At 40.6% G+C, this 20812-nt stretch overlaps 1 protein-coding gene across 6 annotated transcripts in view; it reads left to right on the forward strand.

Annotated features, from left to right (window-relative positions):
* Window positions 1-20812, forward strand: part of NCOA7 (nuclear receptor coactivator 7) — an 85980-nt gene that overhangs the window by 8662 nt on the left and 56506 nt on the right. For all 6 annotated transcript variants that reach the window (XM_042820118.1, XM_042820137.1, XM_042820109.1 and 3 more), the window contains one exon: window positions 9007-9138. In XM_042820118.1, coding sequence (XP_042676052.1) covers window positions 9089-9138 — 50 coding nt within the window. In that variant the 5' untranslated portion in view covers window positions 9007-9088. The remainder of the gene's footprint in view (window positions 1-9006; window positions 9139-20812) is intronic.

The raw sequence follows: 20812 nt of genomic DNA on the forward strand, positions 1-20812 counted from the left end.
CTTGTCAGCTGTCAAACTGTACAGTTGCTGAGGCCCGCCATGCTGGGTGACTACACAAGGAGTTAAGTCTACATCTGCAGGTCTGTTTTTTTCTGTCAACTCTGCCATAATAAATGTGTGTGTGCAGTTTATCTGCGCAGAACAAAGGCCTGTGCTGCTTTCAGTAGATCAGCTGGGTGGAAGTGGGTGTGAGCTGACATGGCAGGAGATAAACTGGGCTGCAGGTATGGAGTCTCTCTGCTGACTCTGTTACTCACAGGTAATTTGTGTGCCAGTTTTTGGTGCAATAGTGATAACTGTAGCAGGTGAAAAGGAGAAAGACGAAGAGCAGGAACACTTCAAACCATGGTAGCTGCTTGCTGCTTGGGCATGTTCTAGCATCTTCAAAAAGCCCACTTTCTTTGGATTGGTACTTGTGCTGACCAAGGACTACTCAATTTGCAAAGATTGTTTACTATACATCTGTTACTGGGGATGCTGCTGTGTGAGGAGCTCTGCTTGTTTTGCCAGTGCAAATCCCACTTGCAGGATCTGATTCATAGGAAAGCATCTGAGGTGTGACCAGGCCTGGGATCTGTGACACTGGGATCCAGTGCCACTTAACCATGTCCTGCATACGTGATATAGGACAGTTCTTCTGGCACTTCAGCTGGTATGAAAGTTGCACCTGGCAGTCAGCTGATTTTCAGAAAATCACAGAATAGTAAGGTAAGAGACAAGACGTTTGTTTTATCATCTCTGGATATGGTAAATTTGATCTTTCTCTTGTTCAATAATGCTGAAATTGTGACGCTGTACATCAGCCTAGGATTTGTCTCAGAAATACCTTATAAAGAATGGTAGAGATACCTCAGTATCTCTCATAAGCACAGACTTGGTTTCACTGACAAAATATCTTGGGAAAGAAGGGCACGATGAGCTGTGGTTTTGTAGCAACTTTACTGATTGATAACAACGTCCTTCTGGGTCTCAGCCTGCTGCCTTTGAAATGGGAGCAAATGTTTTTAACAAGGAATTTGGGGAGGTGTAGATTACTTAATAAAGTTACTAACATTTACAAAATAACTGAAGCACATTCCTGGGTGCTTCCATTGTTTACATGTACAAGGTTGTTTGTATTTTGGTTGCTGCACAGTTTGTTCTCCTTATCCAAATGTTGATGTTTTTCTACTGCCTTGTATCTTCTGTTACAACATTTGTCGGAAGGAACCAGTGCTTTCTGTCAACAGTCCATAAAGCATTCAGGATTTGACATGTTGATTCACCATACCTGTACCTGTACCTATACCTGTACACAGTGAATGTGGAAAGTGTTGGGTTCAGAGAGCATGGTTTTGATATCTTACTTGAACCAGGATGAGTTGACACAGGAGATACAAGAAAATGAAGGGGTTAATTCTTCTAAAACTTCAGGGGGCAGCAAATTCTACAGAATCTTAACTCCTGATTTAAAAATGAAGATCTTCTGATTTCAAACAGTACTGCACTTTCTCATTCAGTATGACATAGCACTCTGCTTATCGGTTTACAGTTTTGTAACTAATTTCTTAAAACCACTGTTGAGTTATGCAGTAAAGTGCATTGATCTTAATGGAAAATATGTCTGGCAATGTTCAGCTGCCTGATTGGGAAGATTAAATCTCTTGACAGCTCTCACTTGTGGCCTGGACTTTCTGGCAGCTCTTTTGCTTCACTTTGTTCTGTGTGAAATATGATAGCCTGAGTTAGTGGTAAAATGTTCCTCCCCAGTAAGCTAGGAATGATTCAGCTGGAGAGTCCATAGGAACTGATTCAAGTTTTTGTTGTTGATGTTCTGCTTCAGAATCAGAAATGTCTATTTCATTTAATCATTGAGGTTATTTTATTTGAACTCTGTTTGACTCTTGCATATTTAGTTGGCAAGTTAAAGATGATCTAAACTTAGCCTGCTTTTACTGTGTTAATGAAGAATGGAAATGACTGTTAGCTTGCTACTCTGCAGTGGGCATAATAACCTCTTAAACCATTTCAGCCAGTTCCTTAAGAAAATATATGTTTTTCCCTTACATATTTTATCTCTACTATCCTGGGCTTCTGAACATGATGTTGCAAGTCCACATGATGTCCACATGATGTAGGCAGAAAAAGCTGCTGTCAAGTGCTGCACTTAAGATGGAGAATTTGTGATACTGGTCTGCACATTTAGTCTGAAGAGGAAGTGTAGAAATGATTTCTGCATACAAATTCACTTTCAGTTTTTTAATTTTTGCATTTGGAGCTTTTAGGAGTGTAGCCCTGTTGCACGAAATGTGACAGATTTAACACTTTAAAGGTCAGTGGAGTTATATGCATAAATAAGGGTTGTTCTCCTTAACAACAGATGAGTGATCAGCCCCAGCTTCACTGAAGTGGGAAAGCTCTCCTAGTTTTGTTTAGTACCCTTCACTTAAGGATACTAGACAGGTACTTCTTTATAGAGATAGTGCTTATTAATGTTTTAGCATTGCATTGTACTTTACGTGCTAATTACATTGTGACTATATAATTATAGTAAAAAAAAATCTTATATTTATCTTAAGATAGCTTTAGAATAAACTCTCATTTTCAGAATTACTGAATCTAATTTAATGTAATTAGTCTCTGCTGTGCTTTATTGGCACGTTCTGTGTGATCCTGTGCTACAGCCATGTTAGTGTGCATCTGTTTGCATATGTGAAGTGCCTGATACCTGCTTTGGGCTGACCAGAGACACAGACAGCAACCCCAGGTGTTCAATTTCAGAACTAATGTGCTAAAAATACCATCCCTCTGTTGTCATACAACTTCTTACTCTGGTAACTTGGTGGAGATTTGTAATATTGCTCTTAAGGTACTACATATATATTTGATTTTTTGGTCTTAGTACTGACTGGTTGATGTAATCTTTGTCACTTCTTATGGTATGCTCTTTAGTGCCAAAGTGGCATGTATACCCAGAAGCCTTATTAGCCATAAGAAGGCGCTCTGCTGCAGAGCTGAGTGGAATCCTCAGTAATGCTTCACACCCCAAACCTGTGAGTGGCAATGCTGGAATGTTTGTTCTGCAGCAGATAATATTAAGGAAACGTGTAATGGTGCAGATGTATGCTGTTTATCTGTAATCTCGTGGCTGAGGTAGAATAGAGAAGCAGAAATAAAGAGCTGTTGTTGTGTGAGATGCTATAGCCTGCACCTGCTCTCTCTAATGGGAGGATATTTGCGCACATTGCTGCTCTGCTTTTATGTGAGCATGCGGAAGGTATTTAGAGCTCAGTTCTTCATTTCTTAAGGGGGGAATTTCAATATTATCCCACCAGATAAAAGGTTGAGAGATGTATTGATTCAACAGTGTAGAGATGGATGGAGAGAATTGCATGATTTTAAATCATGGAATAATAGAATATCCTAAGTTGGAAGCAACCCATGAGAATCATGGAGTTGAACTCCTGGCTCCACACAGGACCACTCAAAATCCAAGCCTTGTCTCTGAGAGAGTTCTCCAAACAGTCTTTGAACTCTGGCAGCTCAGTGCCATGACCACTGCTCTGGGCAGCCTGCTCCATGCCTGCCACCCTCTGGTGAAGAACCTTTTCCTAACCCCCAGCTGCCCCTTTCCTGCCACAGCTCCATGCTGCTCCCTTAGGCCCTGGTCCTGTCACAGAGAGCAGAGCTCAGTGCTGCTCCTCTGCTCCCCTCATGAGGAGATCCCTTTATCCTGGGCTGCCATGAGGCCTCCCTTTATCCTGGGCTGAGGAAACCAAGGGACTTCAGGCTCTCCTCACACAACTTGCCTTCTAGACTCTTCACCATCTTTGTAACAACTGGAAGAAAAGGTGGATATCAGGAGCAGTCAGCGTGGGTTCACCAGGCAGAGGTCATGCTTGACCAACCTGGTAGCCTTCTATGATGTTATCTCTGGCTGGGTGGATGAGAGGAGAGTAGTGGATGTAATCTACCTTGATTTCAGCAGGGCATTTGATACTGTCTCCCATGACATCCTTATAACAAAGCTGAGGAAGTGTGGGATAGATGAGTGAACAGTGAGGTGGGTTGAGAACTGGCTGACTGGCAGAGCACAGAGGGTTGTTGTTGGTGGTGCAGAGTCTGGTTGGAGGCCTGTAACCAGCGGTGTTCCTCAGGGGTTGGTGCTGGGTCTGGTCTTGTTCAACATCTTCATCAATGACCTTGATGAGGGGATAATGGCCACCCTCAGCAAGTTTGCTGATGATACGAAGTTGGGGGGATTGGCTGACAGACCTGAAGGCTGTGCTGCCATTCAGCAAGACCTGGACAGGCTGGAGAGCTGGGCAGTAAGAAACTGGATGAGCTTTAACAGAAGCAAGTGTGGAGTCTTGCATCTGGGGAGGAATAATTGCATGCACCAGTACAGGTTGGGGGATGAGCTGCTGGAGGGGAGCTCTGCAGAGAGGGACCTGGGTGTCCTGGTGGACGACAGGTTGGCCATGAGCCAGCAGTGTGCCCTTGTGGCCAAGAGGGCCAATGGCTTACTGGGGTGCATTAAAAAGAGCGTGGCCAGCAGGTCGAGGGAGGTGATCCTCGCCCTCTACTCTGGTAAGGCTTCATCTGGAGTACTGCGTCCAGTTCTGGGCTCCCCAGTACAAAACAGACAGGAATCTCTTGGAAAGAGTCCAGCAGAGGGCCACGAAGATGGTGAAGGGCCTGGAGCATCTCTCCTATGAGGAAAGGCTGAGTGAACTGGGTCTGTTCAGCCTTGAGGAAAGAAGACTGAGAGGAGACCTGATCCAGGTCTATAAATATCTAAGGTGTGGGGGGCAGAATGGCGAGGCCAGACTGTTTTCAGTGGTGAGTGGATACAGGACAAGGGGAAACGGCTGGAAACTGCAGCATAGGAAGTTCCACACACAAATGTGTGCAAGAACTTCTTTACAGTGAGGTGACGGAGCACTGGAACAGGCTGCCCAGGGAGGTGGTGGAGTCTCCTTCTCTGGAGATGTTCAAGACCTGCCTGGATGCCTACCTGTGCGACCTGGTGTAGGGAACCTGCTTTGGCAGGGGGTTGGACTCGATGATCTCTGGAGGTCCCTTCCAACCCCTACAATTCTGTGATTCTATAATCCTCCTTTATATGCTCTCTGCTGATTTTATGCACTCCTTTTTTTCCTCTAGACTTATAATGAGTGCAGGTGGCCAAACGCAAGCTATCAAGTCCATTGAATGTTCAAAAAGTGTTCAGATATTTTCTTGGCTTCTGCATAGTTAGTTGAACATGCTATTGCTCATGTGCATGGTCTTGGAAAGTAATTGGAGAACTGATAACTGATGCCAGCATGCAGGAATTCTGAGTTCTTATTATTGAGTATAGCAAGCAGATCCGCTGTCATCTCTTAAAAACTGCAGACTACTTCCACTGAAAGTAGCAAGGTATGTCATTTTTCATGCTGGAGAAAGTACGGAAGAAAAAGTGGTGGTCAGGAGTTCAGTCTGTTCCTTTTACTTGTGTGGCTTTACTGGAGCATTCCAGCTCTTCTTATGAATACTCCAGTAGCTGCCTGGCACCATGTCTAAAATGACAAAGCATAAAGTATCAAAAAATATGCTACTATAAGTGAAAAAGTTTAAAGTATCAAGACTTTAAACAGCTAGAAGTAATTTTTGTATTTTGCGCTTTTCTTCCTGTGATTGCTAGGTGAGATGTTACCTGACATTGGCTGAATTTGTAGAGCAGTATGCTTTTAACAGGATCATTACATAAGCGCAATATTTGTGCATCAGGACTATCTCTTCTTTTGAAATTATCTTGTAGAACAATTAGCATTGCAGTAGGCACATACCAACGGGATTATAATTGTGTATTTTAGCTTTAGTATAGAAAGGATTAAAGGGAGCTTGCAATTTCTGTATATCAGTTTTTTCATCATTTGGGTTTGGACTGTTCTCATGATATATGAGTAACATCTGTGTCCCAGCATATAAATATCCCTAAATATATGCATTTTTAATAGTCTGCCTGATTCAATCTTGATCTTCATCAGAGAAGAGTACCAGGAAACAGAAATGCATTATAATTTTGTATCCATAATAACATTTTCAGCAGTTAAGAAAGAATACCTGTTATTTCTTTATTGGGAGTTGTTGAAGGACAGATAGGGAAGGAGCGTGAAGTTAGTTTCCCTTTTCTGATGTAATTTTAAAGTGTTACTGAAAACCTATGAAGTAAATGTTGCTTTTGTATTGCTATTTAACCGAAAACTGAAAAGGGCCTTTCAGAAATACTGGTCTTGCAGGTTACCTCGTTCCTCCTAGCTTTTAGGCTTTTGTTCCTTAAAGGTAATTAGCACTTGACAAATCGCAAAAGAGAAAACAGAAGCAAACTCAGAGGTCATAAAGGATGCACTCCTATTCCATTTGTTGTTCCATGGTACTACTGAAAGAAAATGTTTTCAGAGTACAATTTTTCAACTGTGATTTTCAACTGCAATTTTCAACTGTAAGTAGACCTTCCTGGGATAATACTTTTTGTTTCTTTTAAGAAGGTGAGCCAAATCAATTCTAATTCAAGTGAGACTTGTTAAATTATTTTCTTGTCAAAATTTCTAGTACTCATTTATTGGATACAAGATTCCTGTGTATTTTATTTCCAAAAGAAAGAAAATTAAGCCATTTTTCACTAGGTTGCCTTTGTGTTACCTCTAGTCTATGGGTAACATAGGGCACTTTGATTTGTGAAATGCCCATCTATTCTGAACACAATAAACCTCACATTTGTCAAATTTAGGAGGAAGTTTTCACACAGAGGGTGGTGATGCACTGGAACAGGTTGCCCAAGGAGGTTGTGGATGCCCCATCCCTGGAGGCATTCAAGGTCAGGCTGGATGTGGCTCTGGGCAGCCTGGTCTGGTGGTTGGTGACCCTGCACATAGCAGGGGGAGGTGAAACTCGATGACTGTTGTGGTTCTTTTCAACCTAGGCCATTCTATGGTGCTATGATTCAAATTAAGCAATGCCATGATTGTTTTGTGCTGATGCTTTCTGTAGCACATGCAGCTCTAGGCTGAAACCCTACCAGCATCTACCTTTCTTCTCACCCTTTTTGCAGAGCCCAGGTGTTGCTGCTCCAGCACTCACAGGACAGTCCTTCTACTCCTGGCTCCCTAGTCAGCAGATATTCTTTCCACTGGGTGGGATCAGCAAATCATGGAAGAGAGTGAATGGAAGGAGCGTGCTTCCATCTCTTGCACAGGATGAGACCCCAAGGAGAGATCTTCCTTCCCTCTGTTCATCCTGTGCTTTCTAGCTGTCATATGAGAGGACTCTTGACACTTCCCTGTTCTCATTTCCATGAGTCCCACTGTTTTTGTGTTTGTGAGTTTAGTGTTATCTCAGTGCTTTGGTTATTTGGTAGTTCTTGACATTAACACGAGGTTCAGCTGTGACCAGTCAGTGCTATTATTCACACACCACAGCCTGTAAATAAAGGGAAAGTAGGCAAAGGGGAAAGGCTAGTTCCTCTGTCTTTGAGCTCTGTGTAGTTTGCCATGTAGGTGGTGACTGTGTGCTTTTGAAAGACTTGTAATTCTAAATGCAGTTGTAACAAAGACACTATTTTTTGATCATCTGAAAGCCTGAAGACTTACCTCAATAGAGGAGATAAGGTTATACTGGAATTCTTTATATCCTCTTATGGCTGTGCAGCTGAGCAGGGTGCTGTAATGTCAGTTTCTGCGTTCTGCTGGAGACTACAGCACACAATATTTGCAGGGATAAAATAGTATTCTATTTATAAACCAAAGATGTCACAGTCAAATTTGCCATTTAAAAGAGTGCTATCACATGCTGACCATCATAAGTCTCTGCCTGATGCATAGAGATCAAACAAACTTGATTATTTGAAGTGCTGGATATACACCACATCAGTGAGTAAGGAAAGTGCATTTTGAAGCAGTGGGCTTTAATTGCCAAGGACTTCATAAATATGGAAAAAAATTATGGCAAGTATTTCTGATAGAATGCAGCATGATATGCTCTTTGGCTTTTCAAGTAGATTAGTCTGTTTTTCCTGCATGACCTCTTTTGTTGACATCTGGCAGTTTATATCTTATGATCTTTTAATGCAGAAAAAAATCATAGGAGGTGATTATGTGTGTGAGGTAACTTTTCTTCCTCTATGAATCATAACTTATGTGTTTTTCATTTATTTGTTTTGCTGTCCATTAGACTAAAATGTTTAGTAGTAACTTTTGATTTAAACTTGAATCTGATAAAGAGTTCTCAAGAAATTGTGTGTTTGCACAAGCCTTCAGGGTAGGCTGAATGTGTACTGGAGGGGGGAAGAGGATAAAATACATGACAAGATTCTCTGAAAGGAATTGATATGGCATATGATTCATTACAGTAAGTGCCAAGCAGTTCTGAAATTCCCACCTCTGATTAACAAGAGGTGGGAATACTACAATTTATCTGGAGAGGAGGAGATCGATCCTGTTTCTTTTCCTAGCATACTTGTTTGAACTTGTATATTGTGTACTGTTGTGTATCACAACAGTAAAAGCTGTTTAAAGAATACCAATTACTTTTTTTTTCCTTTTCATTATTCTTAAATTTCTTCTCACTATTTTACAGATTTTTTTTTTAATAAAGTCAACATTACGTATCTTTCTGGTTTTACTGTTTGCATGGGATGTTTCTGAAGAGTCTTGATCTTCTTATCTGTAAAACACCAGGAAGATGTTTTGGTATAATCTATTTAACCGCTGCCAAAGGTTTTAATCCTTGCAGAGTTTTATAAGTTCTACTGCTCTTTAGATTACCTGCTTTGCAGTATGCCTCTTTCTCTGCCAGAGAAATTGGCCTGAGTGCATTTATTGTTTGACTTACTGTATGCTAAATGAATATCTATCTTGTGTCAAGTACTGACTGGTTAAAGTTCTACTTTGCTTTGCCAGTAAGTCAACTGCATTGCCACAGTTTTTTGTACGTTTTATTGACATACTGACTTATGAACTTCCTGTTTTTAAATTTTATATACAGAGAACTCTGCCTGGATATGAGGTACTGAGGGGAAGAAGAGCATCACTCCTGGCTGCTCACCTTGCCCATTTGACTGTACATAATGGAGACCAAGGAAGAGAAAAAGGAAAGAAGACAAGGCTATTTTGCTCGGTAAAGTTATAGGTTTTATTCCAATGCTGATTAAAATATGAAACTCTTCACTCTGCCTTTTCACAAGGCTTAACAATTTTTAAATTATGCTTTAAAATAAACCAGTGCTGCGTTATGTATCCAGAGGGTGCTTTCATTGCCCATCCCTAGTGCTGGAGTAATGATTTGTTCCCTTGAGGTAGTGGAGACAAACTTGAACTGTAATTGTTCTTTATAACAGAAAACCGTGGATATTCAATTGCAGTGTGCATACAATTTGGGCTTCCAGCATCCAGAGTATGGATTTGGAGAGTATTTATAAAAATAAGTGCATCTAAAACAAAAAGTCTAAAACTAAAGCTTATCTGACTAAAGATAAAGCACAGGTTTGATATTGCCTCATAGGAAAAGGTGAGCTAAGAAAGGGTCAGTGTATACTATATGATGCTGCCTAGACTTTATCATCTATGTAAGCACATGTAATACTTATTCAATCAATTTTTTCTATCATTTGGAGTTAATTATTGGTGGTGGCTGAGGTGGTTTTTTTTTTTTTAAGTAAGTGGTTATGATTTCTTGAAAACTTTTATTCCTTTATTTTGTGTGTGCATGTGTGTGTATACATACATATATATAGTAATCTCTGAGCTTTAATGTAGAAGAACTAATGCTTGTTTGCTCTGTGGGAATAGGAGGCGGGAGAAAACTAGTATAAAAACATCTTTGACTGAGACATTTTCTGCACCACTGAAATGGAAAGCCATGTACTCTCTCTATAATAAATAACTGTTACTAAAACTGTTCTAAACCACCAGCCTAAGTGAATTTGAGATGCCTAGAGACATGTTTGTCACACCTGCTTGAAGTAGTAGCATGGGGGAAAATTGCAGCTCTGATTAATTGCTCTTCAGGTGGTGTGTAATGGTGGGTAAAGACTGAAGGATTGCAGTAAAGAACATCTGTTAATGTCAGGTAACTTGCTTTCCATTTGGAGAAGTGCAAATATGTTGATGTTGAAATAAATATTTTGATTTATGATGTTAAGAAATGAAAATAAACTATGTCAGCTATGGTAGAGATATATCAAACAAGGTAAAATATATCTGAAGAGACTGTATAATCAAGCAAGTAATTTCTTGCTAAAAAAGATGTGATTTTCAAGAAGGGTCTGACTAAGGTGCATTCGTATTGAAGAGAATATTTTGAGTCCTCTCTAAATGCTGTCTGCAAAACAAACCAGAGCTGCCACTAGGGGCTTTCAGCAAAGTCCTCTTTGACATTTTATGTAATTTGTTTTGTAGCTTTCCTATGTTACTTTCTTTCCTGTGGCTAGTCTCTTCTAAATTTTCTTGAGGTAGTTTGTCCTAAATGGATGCAGGATGTTTTTGATCCTTGCTTAACACCTGAAATCAATTTTGAGTTCTACCACTTAGCTGCTATGTAACTCTGGGGAGATCATCTTTTTCCCTCCTGTTTTGCATCTTTGTCCTTTACATAGGTTATAGGCTCTTAAATGAAAGTTCTCCTCTAAGCCAACCTGTGCATGATTTCTACAAGACTGCTAGCACAAATTCTCAAATTACATTTATATATATGTATATATGTATTTTTAGTAGAAACTCAAGTAGATGAGAAGGTATTGTGCCCAGCTGACATTTGCACGTTATCCTCATGTGCAGTCAGGAGCAGAAGTGGAACAGAATTTGCATGTCAGCGATTTTAATCTAGCGTGTTTCCTCTAGCAAGCAGGTGTCATGTAAAACATCTTGCTTTACATCATGACCAATGTAAATGTCACGGGAGTGCCTGAATAATAAATAGGTGGTTAATACTGTCTTTAGTACTAAGGCAGTTCTAATAAGCCAGTAATTGTTGTATTTATTGTCGTTCTTTTGTTTTTTTACGCTTCAGTTTTGACTTAATGTAGACAAAAGTTCAGAACTTAGGTGCCCAGTGTTGGCACACTTATAAAATTTCATCAGGTGTGTACTTCACTGTCGCTGTCAGTTTTGGTAGTTCATTAGCTTAGAGTCCATGGGCATCTGCTCTGTCCTTGTGTTTGAGCACGAGTTTAATAGTTCTGGCCCTAAGTTCAGGTTGTTTTGTGTGCTACTTGAAGTATCTTGCTTCTACTGCCAGTTTGAACTCATGTTTATTAAGCCAAGAGCAACTTTAGAGGATGCCAAACACATCACCCCCCTACTTCCTTTACTGTTTTTAATTTTTCTTCCTTTATCTCTTTTAACTTGTTTTGTGAGCCTAGGAAAATCATAATACTTTCAAAATCTAAATATATGTACAATCAACATTCTTACAGGGAGATCTGCCCCCCTTTGGTCTTGATCCTGTTATACCTGATTAAGAACAGTTCTTCATGGGAGAGTAGGCTAGCACTTAACAAAGCAGAGAGTGGAAAACACATTATACCTTTTCTGTTGAAAGGAAAAACTGTGTTCTGTGTCAGGAGGGTGAGGGAAAGGGCTCTGCTCCACCATGGGTTTAGGAGAGGGATTCTTCTTGTTTATTGCCTTGAAAGGAATAAACTCATATGCAGCACTGCTGAAATAAAATATTTTAAGTAAGCTTGTGGACTATGTTCATGAAGATATACAGATTTAAGTAGAAAGCTTCACTCACCAGTATGGGAGAAAACATGATATCCACAAGGACAAAAGCATTAGCTAAACAATGGGAGATAATTGCATTTTCTGGAATTTTACTTTAAACTGATATAAATCTTTCTCTTAAGCCTCAGCTATGTGAAATCTGGGTTCTCTGTTGGCAGAGCAAGACAGTGTGTGAGTCCGAATAGCAGAACAGGCACTAGTCTTTCTGCCATGCCAGCACTTCAAAGGGCCCAGCTTCCTGTCAGGAGGCAGCTTTTGGTCTTCAAGCTGGTGTAGCTTTGGCCTTTCCAAGAAAGCTTTTGGTGGGGGTAATGGTCAGTGTCTTGATGGATTACACTAAAAAGTGTTGGAGAGGTTCAACTTGAGAACCCCAAAATATTTGATGTGGTTAGAATAGTGCTGGTGATGTGCTGACAAACCACCTCCTAGACTGCTAGAGGGGAAGCAAGATTAACATGAAGTTACTATCTGCATCCCTCTCCCCTCAGTTCAGCGTTTCAATTAAGTTTATTTAAACATCAAGCCTTGAAAGTAGTTAAACTTCCTCTAGAAGGAAACCCATTCTATCTTTTCTCTACAGATCTTCATGCTGTCAGTGCCTCAGTATTTGCCTAAAGCCGGACAACAGTTTTCAGACGTCTCCACCCCTCCACCAGGGAAGCAAAGCTGAAATAAAGCCCTCAGCATTTCTTTCTGCTTGCCAAATACTCCTTTACCTACTGTTTGTTGTGCTAAAGGCCTTACTTTTTGGCCATATTTTTGGCAAGAAATGAAACAAGTAACTTTTCAAACAGAAGCCTCTACAATTTTTAAAGACCAGTTTAGATTCCTTATGCAGATAAGATGTTACAGCTCGTGGGAGTTTAACAGGCAAGAAGTTGAAGTATGAGAGTAACATGCAAGCATAAATTTCTCTTATGTAATAGGTCCTTATTTGAGACTGCTACTCCTACTTAAAGACCATTCTCTATAGTTAAGTCGTCTTGCTTATTTTTTTCAAACTTGTTTCTAGGCTCTTCTATTTACTTCTGTGCCATCAGCTCCTAAATGTACCAGTGTTTTTTCCAGCATTTGCAAAGAACTGTCTCCTCTTATTCTAAAGGCTTTCCTGGAATCCAGCCAGTCAGAAAATAAATGGTACAATCTAATACGGGTCTGCAGTGGCACATTTGTATATATTAAGTCCCTGTTCTGCTGTTGTCTGCCTGTGACACTTGGTTCTTTTAACTGTAATTATGTGCCCTTGAACCTTGATACTGTTTGCAGTTCCCTTCAGTCCCTGCTGCTCTCCTCTGCTGTTAGAGAATGGAGAACCTCTCTGTTTTTCCCTGCCTGCTGTGTAGGGTCAAGGTCAGAGGTATCTCTGTAACTTTGGTTACAGAGGTACTTTGGTTAACAGAGGTAACTTTGTCTATGGCATGTGCACATAGGTGATTTAGAAAGGATGTTATGTAACAGTTCAAAAAGTATGTAAGTTAGATTTTGTTGTGGTGAGGTACAGTCTGAAAGCACTAAATTTAACAAAGTAGCTGTTGCAGTAGCAGAGCTAGAAGGGCTATCCTGTCATACCTTCTGAAGGCAATATTTTAATTAGTATAAAAAACAGAGCAGACTTCCCTTCCCACTTCTCCCCCACCAACTTAGTATCCCTTGATGTATTCTCACTGTTGCATATAGAAACCTAGTTCCATTCCTGACAGTAACAGTTTAAGACAAATTTAAAATGAATAACTTATAAAAATGTAACTTAATTTTAGAAAGAAATTACTGAAATCACAGAATTACAGGAGTTGGAAGGAACCTTTGGAGATCCTCTAGTCCTACCTCTCAGCTAAAGCAGTTTGATATGAGTGGCACATCATATGGATAGAATTAACTTGAGTATAAGTTGATGAACTGGAAGACTGAATGTGCAGTTTGAGGCTAGAGCTGCTTTGCGCTTGTCTCTTGGTGCTACTGCATGTATTTGGATTAGAAGTTCTAGGAGTTGAGAAATCACAAGGAAAGCATTTGAGATGGTTTCTTAACATACGACAGAATAGGCTTTTTTAGTTCTAAGTTTTCTAAACTGCATAGTCTTTCTTGCTGTGATTTAGCATTTTCTGTACTTCGTATGATCTGTCATCATTATGTCAAGGAGCTCTCAACTATTTCCTTATCAGAGAACAACAAATTGCTGATTTGCAAAAAAAAAAAAAAATAGTTTTTCAACAAGTAGACAAGTTGCTTATGTCAATCTTATTAATAGCTACCTCTACAGTTTATGATGACCTTATCTGGAATGCTGTCTAGAGAGGTACCTTAAAACTGATATTTACATTGGATTATTTTATTTTTATATCATTTCCAGTGTAATTAATAACTTCAGTTCCCAATTTCTTGGTGAACACTGAGAGCCAGTTTCCTGAAGTCAAAGATGAAGCACTTCTTTTAGGGAAAATATTCTCGCTGGAAATTGTGTGCTTTTATGATTGAGTTTACATTTGTCTTGTTAGCATCATACTTCTGTAAAAACAATCAAAAGCCTAAACAAACAAAAAACCATCAACTGTGTAAATATCTGAGACTTTCTCCAAAACCCATCTGAGTAGGAAGAGGCACCATTTATCTCCAGATTGCTAATATTCAGAGCCTGAAAGTAGTCATACACTTGATATTCACCTCATGTTGCCTTATGATGTGTGCCTTCCCACAGTGTTCTCCTGCCCCACAGTATTCTGCAGAAGCTGGCAGCCCATGCTTGGACAGGTGCGCTCTTGGCTGGATAAGGAACTGGCTGGAGGGCTGGGCCCAGAGAGTGGTAGTGAATGGAGCTAAATCCAGCTGGTGACCGGTCACAAGTGGTGTTCCCCAGGGGTCGGTGCTGGGGCCTGTCCTCTTCAGTATCTTAATTGATAACCTGGATGAGGGCACTGAGTGCACCCTCAGTATGTTTGCGGATGACACCAAATGGGCTGGAAGTGTCAATCTGCCTGGGGGTAGCGAGGCCCTACAGAGGGATCAGGACAGGCTGGATGGCTGGGCTGAAACCCATTGAATGAGTTTCAACAAGGCCAAATGCCGGGTCCTGCATTTTGGCCACAACAACCCCAGGCAATGCTAAAGGCTTGGGGCGGTGTGGCTGGAGGACTGCGTAGAGGAAATGGACCTGGGGGTATTGATTGATGCTCGGCTGAACATGAGCCGACAGTGTGCCCAGGTGGCCAAGAAGGCCAATGGCATCCTGGCCTGCATCAGAAACAGTGTTGCAAGCAGGAACAGGGCAGTGATTGTGCGCCTGTACTCAGCTCTGGTGAGGCCGCACCTCGAGTACTGTGTCCAGTTTTGGGCCCCTCACTGCAAGAAAGACATTGAGGCCATGGAACGTGTTCAAAGGAGGGCAACAAAGCTGGTGAGGGGTCTGGAGCACAAACCTTACGAGGAGAGGCTGAAGGGGCTGGGAATGTTCAGCCTGGAGTAGAGGGGGCTCAGGGGAGACCTCATTGCTCTCTATAAATACCTGAAGGGAGGTTGTAGTGAGCTGGGGGTCGGCCTCTTATGGAACTGTTGACAGGACTAGAGGGAATGGCTTCAAGCTGTGCCAGGGGAGGTTTGGGCTGGACGTTAGGAAATACTACTTTTCTGAAAGAGTGGCCAGGCACTGGAATGGGCTGCCCAGGGAGGTGGTGGAGTCACCGAGCCTGCAGGTGTTCAAGAAACGGTTGGATTTTGTGTTGAGGGACATGGTTTAGTGAGAGCTATTGGTGATAGGTGGATGGTTGGACTGGATAATCTTGAAGGTCTTTTCCAACCTTGGTGATTCTGTGATTCTGTGAGTATTTGAGGAAAATAACATAATTCACAACACCTTAATTTCATTTAGATTCTCAGTTTAGATACCTAAATATGAATCTTGCAAGTTAAGATTTATACATTAAAACCAAGGTTTACAAAGATTATAAATGTCATGTTTACAACCTAATCTGAACTTAACTTGCAAACATTCGTAGTGCATTACAGTAGGAATCATTAATACATAGCTGCTGAGCTTTGAACACCTTGAGTCTGGAAGGATGGCCTGGAGAAGAAATTGCATATGTATATGCTTTTCTTTTTTGGTCAGACTAATTATTCTTTTTTGGTCAGACTAATTATGTCCACACGGCATTCTTCAAATGCTGTGTGCTCCTCAGGTTACTATTTTGTCTGCAATTGTCTTCTTGCAATTCTTGCTCTCTTGAGCCAAAGTGTTGCTGTTTATTCAGGTTTCCCGTAGCACCCATAATTTATTTTTTGCTTTTAGAAGGAAAAGCTTCCACACATTGTTCTTAAAACAAAACATCATGGAGGTTTATCTTGGGTGTGAAGAATATTCAAGCCAAGATTCTGTAGATACATAATTTTTTTTTTTAAATTACTTGAGGAAACAATGCTTCATTTCAGCTCATCTGTCTAGTGGAAATTTCTTTGCTCAGCTTCCAGATATACAAATGTTTCTTCATAATCCCTTTACTGAAATTAAAAAAGATATTGCATTTTACATCCATTGTTTTGTCCAATAGTATACTTGCCTGAAACACGTATATTTGAACAAGAGTGTTTCTGAAGAAAAGCTGAAAGTGTCCCTCCTTCAGGTTTGTAGGTGCAAGCATGTTATTTGCTCTGTTATTTAGAGGTGTGTGTGTGGGATAGTTGAATTGCTGTGTTAGCTGCTGAGAGAAGCCATAAAAATATTTTTCTGAAACATATAGTATTGCATTGTCTTTCCTTGCTTAGAATGGAGAGGTTTCAATGTTTTTAGCAAACTTCCTGCCTGCTGCTGTCTAGGTTAGCATTTCAGCAGTCTTTTGTGACCACTGTAGTTTTTAGATGTTAAAGAATGTCTAGAATTCCACAGACAGCAGCATGAAAAGACTTCGAATGCAGGTTTTCTGGAAAGTTGGTGAGATCTCTTTGATGCTTAAGGGACGTTTGCTGCTTGTATACTTGTTGCATATCTAAAAATACATGGAAGTATTTTATCATAGGTACAAACCTGATAAAAAAGGAGAACTGGGAGAAAATTGTACCTTTTCTGAAGTTTGCTGTGGAATATGATTGTTTGCAGGGGAAGAATGTGTTGAGTTGCTGTTTAGCTTGGGAAATGTTTCCTCAATTCACGTTGTTGTTGTTTTCTGAACTTTGAGGTTTTTATATCAGTAATCTTGTAATTCTGTGATGCAGGATGAGAGTCCCTGGAAAAACAGCCTTAATTATTGCCCTCTACTTACCCTGTGAATCACAGAACTATTCTCTATTTGAGTTCCTCCTCTGGGAATTTTAAACAACATGGTTGTTTGTGCAGTCTTGGTTCCTTTCAATGCTTTTGTCCTCAAGAGTAGTGGAGTCATCTATGATCAAACAAGGGTTTTGTTTTTTGCTAGCAGAGGTTAAGGAAAGTATCTAGTGTGACTCTGAAATGTTTCTTCAGGGTTTTTCAAAACTTTCCAATGCCAGAAATGCTATTTATAGAGATGCAAAGCTTGCTTAAGACTTGTGTAGATTATCTCTTATTCATTTATTTCCCTCTGCATGGGATTTGAAACTGGGAATTAGTGAGTGTTCTGTATAAAGGTTTCATGTTTTCTTTTTCTGTTTCCTGTTTATTTTTTTCTTTTAGGAAAGAGAAGAAAGGGAGGCATTTGTGATGTTCTTACTTCCTTGAAGCCTATGTTGCAGGATGAAAGAGATTGTGCTTATTTAATGTTAAGACATGCTTTCATACAGTGAAAATTATAAAATTGTTGCTGTAAGATCTGTACAAAGTTAGTTTGTTAGGTAGCAAGTATCCAGTATCCTCATCCTTGCTTTTCCTACGGAAACCTTTGGGTGTCTCTTACCAGCCTTTAAAAAGCAAACTGTTAAAAACAACAACAACAAAAACTATTTTAAAAAAGAAACTGACTTAGCCTCCTTTTTTTAGAACATAAGTAGTTACGTGGTAGACCTTTTGATGTAGGAATCTGTGCAGTTTTGATAAGAGTTGCTATTCATACAGTCAGTGTATTTTGTCTTTCTCCCCTTCCCTTACTGTCTGCAGTGCATGGAGGGGTATGCGGGAGGCCTCGGGCAACTTCCTTCTTTGCAGCTGGAGAAATTTAGGGAGGTAGCATTCTAAAGGCTGTAAAAACACGGGACCTTCAAAAGGTAGCCTTAGATCTGGGCAGCTGAAATCTAGGCTTTTTACTGGTGTCCGTAAGAAACTGATATAATTACCTGTCTGCACTGTGCTGCATTTCTAGTGTTTGCATACACAATCTTGTCCTGTCAGTCTCCAAGAAGGATATTCTTTTCTGCTCTTAGGACCTACTGTGTACAATTCTCCATAATCTCAGAGACTAAGCCTACCTAAAAGCTGGTGGAAATCTAACAGTATTACCTAGCAAATCTTTAGTTCCACAGTCACCATAAACCAGTGCTGAGCTCAAGCTGCCACCAGAAGAAGTGATCCCATACAACCTTCTGGTTTTGTCAGGTCTCCGTGCACCGGCTGCGAGCTGCTGGGCAGTGAGGGCCCCTTCCTGGAGCTTCTGGTGCTTCCAGGAGCAGCCACACTGTTCCTGGCAGAGAGACACTTCTGTGGCACAGAGGCACACTCCTAAGGAAGTGCCTGGTGGTACAGATTTTTCTTGGTGGTCCTCTTAATCATCTCTTGCTTGTGCTGAAGGAAATCCCAGCTGTCCTACCACCTTATGAAGCAGCCCTGATGAGCCCTCATGCTTGGTACTAGGTGGCAGGTGGGATGTAAAATGTTTTGAAAGAATTAGTCAGCATCTTGAGATATGTCATGATTTTCTTGGATTATATGTTTTTAGTGAACAATGCCTGCAGGGGTCTGCATTTCGACAGAGGCAGGTTCCTGATGGCTCTCAGTTCTCAGTGGTTCCAGGCTGTTGTGTTCCCATGCCCTCAGCATTAAGTCAGCTTGCAGACTGAATTCAGAAGGGATTATGAGAGGTAGGTTGTCACTGTAGGTTTGTGGGGTTTTTCCTGTCTTACGTTCTTGTCTAGGCAGGGACTGTTTCCATCTTCCAAATTTAAGCATATAGAGTTAACAGTGCTCTAAGTCTCGATGATGTCTATGGGACTTCTTTTTTGTTCATTTGTGTGGGAGAAGATCTCATGAAGAGCAGCAGAATTGGTTAGGAATTTGATGGGAGGGAAAGAATTGCCCTAATGCCAGAAAACTTTTGTAGTGCAAATGAGCCATAAATCAGCTAGCAACTCCCTGGGTGTCTTCATGTGCTGAGCTTTTTCCTGTCAGGAAGCAGTCTCTTTGGAGTGGAGAATGTGTCTTGCATAGCACTTCATCTACTGATAATAACTCTGAGTTTTTACCACTTTTTTTTTTCTTCAGTAAAATTTAAAAGCTTAAATTTAGCATGTGGCCAATTGTAGGTAAACACAAATTAAATGTGACGTTTTTCACATAATGTTGTGCATCTGTCCACTAATGGGTCTTTTTCTCTTAATGCTTTTATAAATACATAGTCTCAAGGCATTCGTTACACATTTCAATCATCTGATCTTCAAAAATCAGTTCTCTTGAAACAAGATTTCTGTGTGCTCAGGATCTGTGTTGGAAAGATACAGATTCCTCCTGGAGCATGGTGGTTCCTGTAAAAACTGTTTTCCCCCAGACTGAGAAAAGGGCTTTGGTATTATGAAAGCATTCCTGCTGCCAAACCCCCTTGTGTTTTGGTTTTTTTTGTTCTGTTTTGTTGGTTTTTGTTGGTTTTTTTTTTTTTTTCAATCTTGAGTGTCCTTAAACTGTAGAAGGTGAATCTGGTCACGTGAAGTGTTGCATTTGAGCCATTTTATGCACATGATGAGTCATACTGTTCAGTTTATAGGACAGTGGAAGTCACTTGTAGGAATAGAGCTGAAAGCAGGGAGGTGGAAGTCTGTCCTTCCAGGAAGCTCCTACTCCCAGCTGACAAGTGATGGGGCAAAGTAGGGATGGAAGTGGGATATTACAAAGCACTCACCATACTTGGTTCCTGCCAGCCCTTTTTTCTATGAGGCCATTGTCCTTGAAGGCAGTGGGGTGAAGATAGCTGGCCTGCTTGCTCTCTGGGGAGGTGGTGGCACTTGACGCTGTGCCTTATCCACCCAATGACCTCATTATAGCCTGGGTGTGTGTGGTTATCATTTTCACTTATGAAAAATCCATTGTAAGAAACAATACCATTAAAGCTGTAGATCCCTCTTTTTCCCCACTTGCTGTCAGCATTACTGAGCATTTTTCTGAACTTCAATCCATGTGCCAGGACCTACCATATACTCGCGCATTTCCTCTCCTGTGCTGAGTGTTGATTGGAACTCTTTTCAGGAAGCCAATTAAACTGTTTAACTTGTTAAAAAGGTTGCAGGTTGTTTGGGAGCAATGATTGCAAACAGGACTGAGACACAGAGTGGGTTAGTTGAGATGTGTTTTTTTAAATAACTAATCTGAAATGCCTTAAATAGAACCTTTCTCCATTTGTGTGAAAGTGCTTCTTGCTGTAGATTTATTCCTGGACAGGTTGAAGTTTGCAACCCGTTTGTAAGCAAGTTTGCACAGCATTTTTTATGAGCTCCAGATGTGTTTAACAGAATCCCTAAGGAATATATGGTGGCACTTATATAATTCCAGTCATGGCAGTTGTGCCATACAGCCTTGACATTTAAAAGGTAATTTTCAAAGTAACTTATGAAATAAAAGCAAAAGCTAATGCAAAGTCAGATGCTTTAAATCTTAGTTTACTCCTTCTTTGGAGTATCCCTCATAGGGTGATTTAAATGAAGAAATAATTAAGACTTTTGCCTGTACTACATTGGTCACTGACTTTTTGGCCATGGTTACTTTCTGATCTTACTTACCTTGCTGGCAGTGTCAACCAAGTGACTTCATTTAGAAGCTGAAACAAACACTTGTGTGTGAGAATTAAGACAGTTTTTGGGGACAGGAATAATGATGGACAGGGAGAGAGGCTCCTTCCTTGGCTGGGAGAAGTAGCTTGAAATCTTTCTGGAGCTGAATCTCCTTTTCCTTGAATTGTATTGTGCCC

The sequence above is a fragment of the Centrocercus urophasianus genome, unplaced genomic scaffold (genome assembly GCF_019232065.1).
Source record: "Centrocercus urophasianus isolate 14NV4802_14NV808 unplaced genomic scaffold, USGS_Curo_1.0 seq_10, whole genome shotgun sequence".
Classification (NCBI taxonomy): domain Eukaryota; kingdom Metazoa; phylum Chordata; class Aves; order Galliformes; family Phasianidae; genus Centrocercus; species Centrocercus urophasianus.